Source organism: Littorina saxatilis, linkage group LG7 (assembly GCF_037325665.1).
Source record: "Littorina saxatilis isolate snail1 linkage group LG7, US_GU_Lsax_2.0, whole genome shotgun sequence".
NCBI lineage: Eukaryota > Metazoa > Mollusca > Gastropoda > Littorinimorpha > Littorinidae > Littorina > Littorina saxatilis.
The window spans coordinates 55,020,543-55,033,478 of NC_090251.1; the positions used below are offsets into that span (position 1 = coordinate 55,020,543).

Below are 12,936 nucleotides of genomic sequence, written 5' to 3' on the forward strand. Positions count from 1 at the left end.
TGGCAAAGGCAGTGAAATTGACAAGAAGAGCGGGGTAGTAGTTGCGGTAAGAAGGATAGCACGCTTTTCTGTACCTCTCTTTGTTTTAACTTTCTGAGCGTGTTTTTAATCCAAACATATCATATCTATATGTTTTTGGAATCAGGAACCGACAAGGAATAAGATGGAAGTGTTTTTAAATTGATTTGGACAATTTAATTTTGATAATAATTTTTATATATTTAATTTTCAGAGCTTGTTTTTAATCCGAATATAACATATTTATATGTTTTTGGAATCAGCAAATGATGGAGAATAAGATAAACGTAAATTTGGATCGTTTTATAAATTTTTATTTTTTTTTACAATTTTCAGATTTTTAATGACCAAAGTCATTAATTAATTTTTAAGCCACCAAGCTGAAATGCAATACCAAAGTCCGGGCTTTGTCGAAGATTACTTGACCAAAATTTCAACCAATTTGGTTGAAAAATGAGGGCGTGACAGTGCCGCCTCAACTTTCACGAAAAGCCGGATATGACGTCATCAAAGACATTTATCAAAAAAATGAAAAAAACGTTCGGGGATTTCATACCCAGGAACTCTCATGTCAAATTTCATAAAGATCGGTCCAGTAGTTTAGTCTGAATCGCTCTACACACACACACACACACAGACAGACAGACACACACACACACACACACACACACGCACATACACCACGACCCTCGTTTCGATTCCCCCTCGATGTTGAAATATTTAGTCAAAACTTGACTAAATATAAAACAAGTCGCGTAAGGCGAAAATACAATATTTAGTCAAGTAGCTGTCGAACTCACAGAATGAAACTGAACGCAATGCCATTTTTCAGCAAGACCGTATACTCGTAGCATCGTCAGTCCACCGCTCATGGCAAAGGCAGTGAAATTGACAAGAAGAGCGGGGTAGTAGTTGCGCTAAGAAGGATAGCACGCTTTTCTGTACCTCTCTTTGTTTTAACTTTCTGAGCGTGTTTTTAATCTAAACATATCATATGTATATGTTTTTGGAATCAGGAACCGACAAGGAATAAGATGAAAGTGTTTTTAAATTGATTTGGACAATTTAATTTTGATAATAATTTTTATATATTTAATTTTCAGAGCTTGTTTTTAATCCGAATATAACATATTTATATGTTTTTGGAATCAGCAAATGATGGAGAATAAGATAAACGTAAATTTGGATCGTTTTATAAATTTTTATTTTTTTTTACAATTTTCCGATTTTTAATGACCAAAGTCATTAATTAATTTTTAAGCCACCAAGCTGAAATGCAATACCGAAGTCCGGGCTTCGTCGAAGATTACTTGACCAAAATTTCAACCAATTTGGTTGAAAAATGAGGGCGTGACAGTGCCGCCTCAACTTTCACGAAAAGCCGGATATGACGTCATCAAAGACATTTATCAAAAAAATGAAAAAAACGTTCGGGGATTTCATACCCAGGAACTCTCATGTCAAATTTCATAAAGATCGGTCCAGTAGTTTAGTCTGAATCGCTCTACACACACACACACACACACACACACACACACACGCACAGACACACACACATACACCACACCCTCGTTTCGATTCCCCCTCGATGTTAAAATATTTAGTCAAAACTTGACTAAATATAAAAAGAGAAAGGTTACATTTTTGGAACCTTTTATTGTGGACAAAACAACACGTTCACAAGAACCTCGACCTGACGGTCTTTGAAGTGGACATAGAAGACACACGACCGAAAAAATACAGAAATGTTGTTTTGACTTATCTTCGACTGTGCCCAAGATGGTCGTAGTAATGACTAGACAATGGGTTTTTTAGTATTGTCATTTGTAGCTGACGAAGACAAACGTTGAAACCGGTCTATTCACGTGTTTTTAGTGTTCGTGTTTTGGTGAGTACATTTTCATTGTTTTCTTGTTCTCGTTATTCTCACCTGCAGTCTCTCGTTCTATTAAAGGCACAGTAAGCCTCCCGTAAACCATCACAGATACTGTCAGGCTTTTACACACAGTACAAACACCATTTCATTTAAACACTCACCGCTAGAGAACATTCTAGGTGCCCTCCGTAAAGAGCGAGCAATTTTCAAAGAATTTATTTTTGCGTGGTTTATCTTACCTCTGAGCCATCGTGAACCCGTGTAATCCAGTTTCCCTTTTTTCACAATATTTAGCCGCCAGTTTGTCATTTGAATGCAAATCTCTGTAAGCTTATCTGCAATAGCACGTTATTGTGTACCTTTGAATTTGAAATGCAACATTGAAACTAGAGCAGTGGCGGTTAACGGTTCAGAGGAACTGGCGCCAGGCAGCGTCGTCTGCTACGAGAACCACAACCTTGCGTGACCCTGCTTCCGGGCTATCTTTTTTTTAAACTTTCAAAACTTCGTATTGTTCTGATCTTGTCTTGATGAAAAAAGATTTCTTTTATGATTTAAGAATGTTTGTGTAACAAGCTGTCAACGGCTTATTATTTAGATTTCAAAAGTTAGGTCAGAAGCGCAAAAAAGCACCGTCCGATTGTCTGACAGACAATCCTCAAAATTAATTCTTTGAAAATGTCTAGCTCTTTACGTAGGGCACCTAGGATGTTCCCATTCGGTGAGCGTTCAAATCGAAGGGTGTTTGTACTGTGTGTAAAAGCCTGACAGTATCTGTGATGGTTTACGGGAGGCTTACTGTGCCTTTAAGACAATGTTGTTATATCTTACGAAGTTTTTTTGCATCACTGCGTCTCACCACACATTTTTGACTTCCCACGCTTTGTGATTGAAACAGAACATCACCTTGGGCTTGACCAGAGACCATGCTTCGTATCATTGCCGCGCTGTCCCTGCTGGCTGGACTATCGTCCGCCATCGTGTGCCTGCCTGAGATGTGCGACAGCGTCAAACAGCCGCTCCTCGACTGCCAAGGGGGCGTCGTCAAGAATGGAGGATTCTGTGGATGCACTGACGTGTGCGCTAAGGTGATAATATAATGATTTTGTTTATTAATGAGTGTACACGTGATCCAACTCAAACACCCGTCAGACGGGCGCAGTGGCCTAGTGGATAAGACATCGGACTCCTAATCGCAATTAGGGCTGCGGCCGCCTGGTGGCGATTTGTTCGATCTCCCAGGTCAACTCATGTGCAGACGGACCTGCAGTGCCTTATCCCCCTTCGTGTGTTAACGTAAGCACAAGACCAAGTGCGCACGGAAACGATCTTGTAATCCATGCCGGTCAGAGTTCCGGCGGTGGGTTATAGAAACTTAATTTGCCGAAGAAAAATTGAAATATCCACGGGCTGGGAAGGGGAATGGGGGGGACTGCCTTAACCTGTTATGGCCATTTCGATCAATTCAACGGTCCGAAGAAAAAATATTAAGGCGCAAGCAGGAGTATAGACAGGCGTCAGCGCACACAGACGGATATATTTGCGAGGGATAACATAACGTCAAAGTCGTTGTTCACTCTTTGTTGGTCGGTCTATCGGCGTCGGAAAATCCAACGGGAGGTGTCGCTATTTCTAGGGCAGTTACAGTGCAAGCAGCTTCCGGGCCAAGGAAATCGGTCGGAAAACCAGGGTGTCGTGCTTGGGAGGGGTCGTTTTACTGTATTAACTTGTTTGCAGATTGAAGGAGAGGATTGCCAGGCTGAGTTCATGTTCGGCATGATCCCGAGCGGACAGTGCGATCAAGGACTTCACTGTGTCAAGCAAGAGCACCGCGCGTTCGGTGTGGGCACGTGCGCACAGTCTCACCCCGATGTCGATCTTGGCGTTATTCACCACGGCGTGAAACGGGGTCAGTGTTGGGCTTGGTGGGTGGGGTAGGGGGTGAGGGCGGTTGGAGTTGGTGTGTGTGTGTTTGTCTGTGTGTGAGAAAGAGAGAGAGAGAGAGAGAGAGAGAGAGAGAGAGAGAGAGAGAGAGAGAGAGAGAGAGAGAGAGAGAGAGAGAGAGAGAGAGAGAGGAGAGGGCCCCAAAGGGTTTAAAATCGTGATCGTGATTGGCGTTTTTATATTTAGTCAAGTTTTGACTAAATATTTTAACATCGAGGGGGAATCGAAACGAGGGTCGTGGTGTATGTGCGTCTGTCTGTCTGTGTGTGTGTGTGTGTAGAGCGATTCAGACTAAACTACTGGACCGATCTTTATGAAATTTGACATGAGAGTTCCTGGGTATGAAATCCCCGAACGTTTTTTTCATTTTTTTGATAAATGTCTTTGATGACGTCATATCCGGCTTTTCGTGAAAGTTGAGGCGGCACTGTCACGCCCTCATTTTTCAACCAAATTGGTTGAAATTTTGGTCAAGTACTCTTCGACGAAGCCCGGGGTTCGGTATTGCATTTCAGCTTGGTGGCTTAAACATTAATTAATGACTTTGGTCATTAAAAATCTGAAAATTGTAAAAAAAAATAAAAATTTATAAAACGATCCAAATTTACGTTTATCTTATTCTCCATCATTTGCTGATTCCAAAAACATATAAATATGTTATATTCGGATTAAAAACAAGCTCTGAAAATTAAATATATAAAAATTATTATCAAATTTTTTTTTTCGAAATCAATTTAAAAACACTTTCATCTTATTCCTTGTCGGTTCCTGATTCCAAAAATATATAAATATGATATGTTTGGATTAAAAACACGCTCAGAAAGTTAAAACGAAGAGAGGTACAGAAAAGCGTGCTATCCTTCTCAGCGCAACGAATACCCCGCTCTTCTTGTCAATTCCACGAGCACTGCCTTTGCCACGGGCGGTGGAGTGACGATGCTACGAGTATACGGTCTTGCTGCGTTGCGTTGCGTTCAGTTTCATTCTGTGAGTTCGACAGCTACTTGACTAAATATTGTATTTTCGCCTTACGCGACTTGTTTTACCTTTCTGTGACCGGGATTGCCCAAATTTCCATTTCTGTGATCGTGATGGGACTTTGCCCGTGATCCGTGATGACAAAAAAATCAAGTCTCGTGATCGTGATCGTGAGTCATTTGTTTTCGTGATCGTGATGGGCATTATTGCAAAGCATTTTATTTTCAACGTACATTTTTCACAGCTGTATCACTCTATGATCCTCTATTCGTCAAGGTGTTCGTGATCGTGAAAACAAAAATCCAGGTAACTGTGATCGTCACGAAAGCGAAAATGTCCCTTCCCGTGATCGTGATGATACCCCCCCTTTGGGGCCCTCAGAGAGAGAGAGAGAGAGAGAGAGAGAGAGAGAGAGAGAGAGAGGGAGACAGAGAGACAGAGAGAGACTGAGAGAGAGAGAGAGAGAGAGAGAGAGAGAGAGAGAGAGAGAGAGAGCGAGTGGAAACTGACAAATCATGCCATCATTTCAACCTCAGTATTCCTTGCTTTCAGAGGCCGGCAAGGTACAAACCCGATGCGAGCAGATGCGACTGTCATCCATGATCATCATGGTTGTCTACAAGGGCCAGTGGTTCCCCAAGTGCGACACTGAGGGAAATTTCCTGCCCATGCAGTGCGACAACACCCGTCAGTATTCTTCTTGCCTGTCACCAGAGACATACATTGAATCTATGTCTCTGCTGTCACTATCATCTCATTCTGTCCAAATCAGTTATAGCTACATAGTGTTGGATAAGGTTAGGCAGGGGACCTATATTAGATCTAATATAGGTCTATGGGTTAGGGATACGGATAGGGCCTACATTTGTCACATGATATGAGTCATTTTGTCTGTGCGTGGGTGCATGCAGGCGTTCGTGTGCGTGCATGCATGTGTATTCATGTGTCGGTGTGTGTGTGTGTGTGTGCAGAGCACTGTTTCTGTGTGGACAAGCTGATGGGAACTGTGCAAGAGGGAACCAAGGTTCTCGGGGCCGCAAACTGCTAGCCAGCAACCGCCGAGCAGCTCCATCCCTTCTCAACTTGATAAATATACTGTTATTGAGGATGGAGGCTAAAAATAAAGGAAAGCTCAGTTCGTTTTGTGTTTCGGATGATGTGCGAGTTGCGCGTGTGTGGCGCAACATTAATGTGTGTATGTTTTTTTTTGTGCATGTGTTCTTTCTTTATTTGGTGTTTAACGTCGTTTTCAACCACGAAGGTTATATCGCGACAGGGAAAGGGGGGAAATGGGATAGAACCACTTGTCAATTGTTTCTTGTTCACAAAAGCACTAATCAAAAATTTGCTCCAGGGGCTTGCAACGTAGTACATGTACAATATATTACCTTACTGGGAGAATGCAAGTTTCCAGTACAAAGGACTTAACATTTCTTACATACTGCTTGACTAAAATCTTTACAAACATTGACCACATATTCTATACAAGAAACACTTAACAAGGGTAAAAGGAGAAACAGAATCCGTTAGTCGCCTCTTACGACATGCTGGGGAGCATCGGGTAAATTCTTCCCCCTAACCCGCGTTTTTTTTGTGCATGTGTGTGTAGTTCACTAGTTGTGTGTGTGTATGTGTGTGTGTTAAAGTGCGTTAATGGATAATGTGGGGAAAAGTTATCTAAAACAGTTACTTTCTTCTTCTTGTGTGAAGTTCCTGAGCTTTAAGCCTAATATCATCACAGTAAAAAGTAAATTTTAAGGGGCTTATTGTCCGTCAGGTCTTAATTGCCTATATTGGACATGAATTGGTTTATACGATTCGAGTTTTTACGCCCTCACGGCTTTTGATGTCTGCGTGTTTAGGTGGTATCAGCCATCTGCACCTATGGTAGAATGACCAAGATCTTTAACGTGCCATTGTGGTGACACGGGGGTGGGAGATGGATACTGTCTCTGAGTCTGCACATAAAGTTGACCCGTGTCCGTCCCGGCCCGGATTCGAACCAGCGACCTTTCGATCACAAGTCCAGTGCTCTACCACCTGAGCTACCCGGGCCCCCAATCATCACAGTACTGCGAACGCCAAGAAGAAGAAGAGCATCACAGTACGGCGAGAGGTGTGTGTGCCACACCGTTCCAAGTTCTTTGTTTTACCTGCCACGTGGCCAGCATGATGCCGTCTTTGAGGATGTGCGTGCTTGGTGTAGGTATCTGTGTTTCAAAGTCCCTACACTTTGCCCGTAAATTCGTGATCTTTAATTTGTGCATCGATATTTTTGCATGCGTTTGCACTAGGGATTCAATAGAGCGCGCACAGAATGTTGACACTAGGACATGGAGAAAGATCCCCTAGCGTACCTGGGCCTCAAACACTCCGACCCCTACATTAATTACAATTCTGAGATGCGTGCACACACACACACACACTCGCATGCACACACACACAAACCAGGCATGGGAATTGAAAAAAAGTAAAAAAAAGGCTGAACATTCTTATGTAATAGTGCTCAATTTTTTTCTCCAAAGATTTAAACGGTGCAATTTGGTGTCATCTGAGCTCTAAGTTTGCCATTTAATTTATTTTTGGGGGCGGACACTTTGCTTTTTCGGCGGAACAAAAAAAAAAATTGGTGGAAATTTCGGCGGACAATTCCCATGCCTAATACACAGGTACAAAAAGACACACACACACAGATACAAAAACACACACACACACACACAAACAACAAACAAACACACACCAGTTCACACACACATGCATGTTTATCAACCAGGCCTACTTTGAACTCGTTTTACTGCTGAAGTACGATAATGAAGAACATGGTAACACGTTGGACAGAACTTCAGAATAAAGGCTGTAGAATTGTTTTCCTTTTTTTCTGCATATGTACACAATACATGTAAACATATGTACACAAAAATGGGAAAGTGACATGCTAACAATTCTTATATTAATCATCTGGCATGAAAATAAATTACTCCTTCCTGTACCAGTTCTGTCTGGTCTGTGTATTTCCCTGTCTTGCATCTGCTTCCATTCAAACAAATCATTTGGAAGCAGAATATTGCAACACAAAGTATTCAATTTTGGGTGATGAACAAAAACTCAGTCACAGTTGAAAATACATTTCTTAAACGGTACAGGACAATGCTAAACCAAATTCTACTTGCACATATATATAATACTAGAATGAATACCCGCTTCGCCGGGTAGCCGGCTTCGCCGGGAAGAAGTACTTAGAGCCGTACGCCGAACTATGGACCCGTCAAGCTTAGGTCCCTCCCAGATTCGTGGAATGGGAACAGCACGAAAATGATTCAGTGGCCATAATGCCATTCCTGACCATATCGAGTCCCATCCTTGTCGACGAATGTAACCGTGTTAATCACCTTTGGAGGCGAACTCCACTCAAACAGGACTGAGCAAGTTATGGCTTCTCAAAGGAAGGCCAGTACATAAAATTACACAAAAGCCGCCAGACCACATCACAAACAGAACTGAAGAATGCACAGGTGTTGCTTACATAGAGACACACACACTCACACACACACACACACAAACACAGAGAAGCCGTATCTATAGAGAGATAGATGACAGTGTATTTTTCGCGTGGCTATAAATTGATTCGACCTTTGCACTTTTACAGTGAGGATAATTTACGGGTCCAATTTACGTTCTGTACACTGCGTTGACCTTCTAAAAATAGGTAACAGTAACAGAACGCCGGGAATATCCGAAGACGCTCAGCGCAGTGGACAGCGCAGTGTAGTAACTTACAACTGAACGGGAAAGCCACACGAAGGAAGGGAGATAAACGCCAAACACTGGAGAAGATAAGGAAGAGTTACTTATAATGGTGAAATGAACACAAAAACGAAAATGAGTTCAGCGCTGCGCGCTGAGAGCACGTGTTGAAATATCTCATCGATGATATTGTGTCCGGGGTGTAGCTGAATACGGTGTCCAAATTTGAAAAAGATCCACCGAGAACTTTGGCGTTGTGATGTGGTGTAGCGGCTATGGTGTGTCGGTATGGGGGCCCGGGTAAGCTGAGGTGGAACCAAAATAGCTGAGGTGGAACCAAAATCGGTTCCGCGCTGCGCGCTGAGAGCACGTGTTGAAATATCGACCAGGTTGTGTCGTGTCCCGGGTCTACTTGAATATGCCCACCAAATTTGAAGCAGATCCATCGAGAACTTTGGCCGTGCATCGCGCACAGACACACAGACACACAGACAGATACACAGACAGACACACAGACACTAGTCGTATATATATATAGATACATAGATAGAGAGAGAGAGAGAGAGAGAGAGAGAGAGAGAGAGAGAGAGAGAGAGAGAGAGAGAGAGAGCAAAGAGAGAGAGAGAGCAGAGCTAAGAGAGAGAGCAAAGAGAGAGCAGAGCTAAGAGAGAGAGAGAGAGAGAGAGAGAGAGAGCAAAGAGAGAGAGAGAGAGAGAGCAGAGCTAAGAAAGAGAGAGAGAGAGAAATCACATCAGAGCTCTTATAACATTTCGTTGTATAAATTACACAAATTAGCGAGGTTCAAATCATTTGTATCATATGCACATCTAATCTAGCAAGAAGACACAACCCCCACCCCGTCCCCTATAAATCATGGTAATGCCAATGAGTTTGACCACATTTTGTTATTCCATTGACCAAAATTACAGTATTATGCATGATAAACACAGTACATGTTCAACCAAAAAAATTCCCCAAAAAATCTATCTCTTTTCAAGATCAGCTAAGTATTTTAAAAACACTAGCAACCACCCAGGGACAGTTCCTTCTTCTACAACAAAACTAGATTTTGGGAAGCACACACCGGATACATCTAAACCTAAGTTCAAAAAGACACCCCTTTTTTCTGGATGACTTTTCACATGACATACAGATCTGGAATGGTGTTCAACAAGAAAATAAAAGCATGACCGGTGAAATGCTGGCAGCATATATTTTTACTCCACTTAAATTTCAATGAACAAAAGAAAATAAACACATGACTTACAAGCCATGACCAGTAAAATGCTGTCAGCATATATTTTTTACTCCACTTAAATTTTAATGTCGCACAGCATAAACCCAATGCCTCTCAGAGCCAAATATTGCACTCTGAAGAACCCATGTGCAGATCCAGGAATGCCTGCTCTACATCATACTACCTCTCACTTTTGCTTTCATATACTTTCAACACAATACGAGGCATATCTGTTTCTTTTTTAACACAATTTTTGCCAGGTTTGAGTATTTACAGTTTTGGAAAACTTGCTGTGGTTACTATGCTACAATGTTTAACGTTTGACATTGATGAAGTTATTTTCCATGACATGGAATCAAGACACAAGAAAGGTATCTTTCTTTATTTGGTGTTTAACGTCGTTTTCAACCACGAAGGTTATATCGCGACGGGGAAAGGGGGGGAGATGGGATAGAGCCACTTGTCAATTGTTTCTTGTTCACAAAAGCACTAATCAAAAATTTGCTCCAGGGGCTTGCAACGTTGTACATTACCTTACCGGGAGAATGCAAGTTTCCAGTACAAAGGACTTAACATTTCTTACATACTGCTTGACTAAAATCTTTACAAAAATTGACTATATTCTATACAAGAAGCATTTAACAAGGGTAAAAGGAGAAACAGAATCCGTTAGTCGCCTCTTACGACATGCTGGGGAGCATCGGGTAAATTCTTCCCCCTAACCCGCGGGGGGTCACAAGAAAGGTATGTTATTTGAACGTTATAACAAACAAAGAACGTCACGTTCACTGATCTTCGACCCAGCTGTCTTTTAAAGTGGACAAAGAGACACACTTTTAATACAGAAAATAAACTTATCTGAAAAATTGTCCAAAAGCTCGCTCAGTAACACAAGCGAGATAATGATAACAATAACTATTAACATACCTTTTATCCATACATTTTAAACTGTTAGTGATAGAGATGTTATTTATGTTTTAAACCGCCTGACACTGCGAGGCAATTTTCCTTGTTTTTATAAGGACATTAAAATCTTTGAGTCTTGAGCCCTTTCTTGTTTTTTTATTCTGAATTTTGGAACCTTGGCAGTCTACTTGTATTTTTTTTATTTTATTTTATCCCTAGACATGGGAACTGCATAGGAGACGGCGTCATTCTGAGCGGGAGGCAAAGGGTAAAAAGTGGATAATGTTCATCAGAGTATTGGAGCTCCACAGGGATCAAAAGATTGATCAGTTCTACAGGAAGAGAGACTGTTAGGTTGACAAAGCTAGGAACACCACACAGATATACATACCCTACCTGCTCACTGTGACAGACAAGTCCTCACTAGGGTCAAATACACAAAGGAAATCACGCACAAGATTCCTCCAACAACTTCATATTTAACAACCTTATGTACACACTAAAACAAAAAACGCATACAAAAACTTACTACGTGTAAAAATAAATGCAAAAAATAAAATAAAATAATAATAAAAAAATAAAAAGTCAGCAATAATGCCCTTCTCTCCCCTCCCCCTCCAAACCACAACCTCTTCCCTGCCCTCAAAATCCTAGAACTTGCCTTCCCCCGATTCGGAAACAAAGGTAATCAAAGGATCTATTCAAAAGAGCAGGCTGAACATCAAATTCTCTTCCGCAAGAACCAAAATGAAACAAAAATGCCGCTAGCAACAGACAACACAGATAAATACATAAACCAAAATAAGGTTCAAATTATGATGAAAAATTGATTCTCTTTTCTTCTTACAATGCCTACTGCAACTACCCAGAATTGTTCGCTTTGAATCAAGGTATACTAGTGTAGCCAATATCATACCAGCTGGCAAGTGCTCACAGTTTTGACTGAATATAAGTGCAGCTAAACTAAACTGCTGCAAACTGCCCCCAATGGTTCAACCATGAGGGCGTTACATATTTATCATCAACTGCTGCTAAGTAAACTAATCTGTGATTCAGTTTCATATTTCATTCATAGCAGTGTTCTGCTTAGTTTCATCAACTGACAAATATCTAGTTCTTTCTTTCTTTATTTGGTGTTTAACGTCGTTTTCAACCACGAAGGTTATATCGCGACGGGGAAAGGGGGGAGATGGGATAGAGCCACTTGTCAATTGTTTCTTGTTCACAAAAGCACTAATCAAAAATTTGCTCCAGGGGCTTGCAACGTAGTAAAATATATTACCTTACTGGGAGAATGCAAGTTTCCAGTACAAAGGACTTAACATTTCTTACATACTGCTTGACTAAAATCTTTACAAAAATTGACTATATTCTATACAAGAAACACTTAACAAGGGTAAAAGGAGAAACTTTCTTTCTTTCTTTGGTGTTTAACGTCGTTTTCAACCGTTCAAGGTTATATCGCGACGGGGAAAGGGGGGGGGGGGGGGGGGGATGGGATAGAGCCACTTGTTAATTGTTTCTTGTTCACAAAAGCACTAATCAAAAAATTGCTCCAGGGGCTTGCAACGTAGTACAATATATGACCTTACTGGGAGAATGCAAGTTTCCAGTACAAAGGACTTAACATTTCTTACATACTGCTTGACTAAAATCTTTACAAAAATTGACTATATTCTATACAAGAAACACTTAACAAGGGTAAAAGGAGAAACAGAATCCGTTAGTCGCCTCTTACGACATGCTGGGGAGCATCGGGTAAATTCTTCCCCCTAACCCGCGGGGGGAAATATCTAGTATTCTAAAGCAACAAATACAAACAAACAAAAGGAAACGAAATCTGATTTGTACTTTTCAAGGTGAATTAACCCACAACTATCAGCCAAAAGTGAGACAACAAATACGTATTGGTTACTCCCTCTGCGGATAGCTTGTGAGCGTTGTAGCCATGCTGAGACATAACGTAAGATTATGCAAATCGTCACTCAATGCTTTGACTCACGCAATGTCATTCACATTCTTACGTACCATCAGGACATGGATTGGATTTAATGCCGGGCCAGCATTTAACCGAGATGTAACCTTAAAATCCCACAAGTGAAACAAGGTTTTCTGCAGTGAACTATATTTTTGGATAAGACTGCACATCACACCTGCTAAAGACCAATACTCAGCTAGGCAATCTTTCACTCGACATTCACGGCAGAGCATGAGCGAAACAAATTCTGCATAG

At 41.3% G+C, this 12,936-nt stretch overlaps 1 protein-coding gene across 1 annotated transcript; it reads left to right on the forward strand.

Annotated features, from left to right (window-relative positions):
• Positions 1–2,787: 2,787 nt before the first annotated feature.
• LOC138971838 (uncharacterized) lies at positions 2,788–5,954 on the forward strand. The gene is made up of 4 exons (XM_070344663.1): positions 2,788–2,982; positions 3,632–3,803; positions 5,369–5,503; positions 5,788–5,954. The coding sequence occupies exons 1-4, from the start codon at positions 2,821–2,823 to the stop codon at positions 5,862–5,864; spliced, it is 546 nt and encodes a 181-aa protein (XP_070200764.1). The 5' UTR covers positions 2,788–2,820; the 3' UTR covers positions 5,865–5,954.
• Positions 5,955–12,936: the final 6,982 nt, after the last annotated feature.

Bases quoted from the DNA above. Each gene is read 5' to 3' on its own strand.
- LOC138971838 (XM_070344663.1), top strand. From the start codon at position 2,821: ATGCTTCGTATCATTGCCGCGCTGTCCCTGCTGGCTGGACTATCGTCC. The intron at 2,983-3,631 runs GTGATAATATAA...ACTTGTTTGCAG, and splicing joins GCACTGACGTGTGCGCTAAG to ATTGAAGGAGAGGATTGCCA. The intron at 3,804-5,368 runs GTCAGTGTTGGG...CCTTGCTTTCAG, and splicing joins TCACCACGGCGTGAAACGGG to AGGCCGGCAAGGTACAAACC.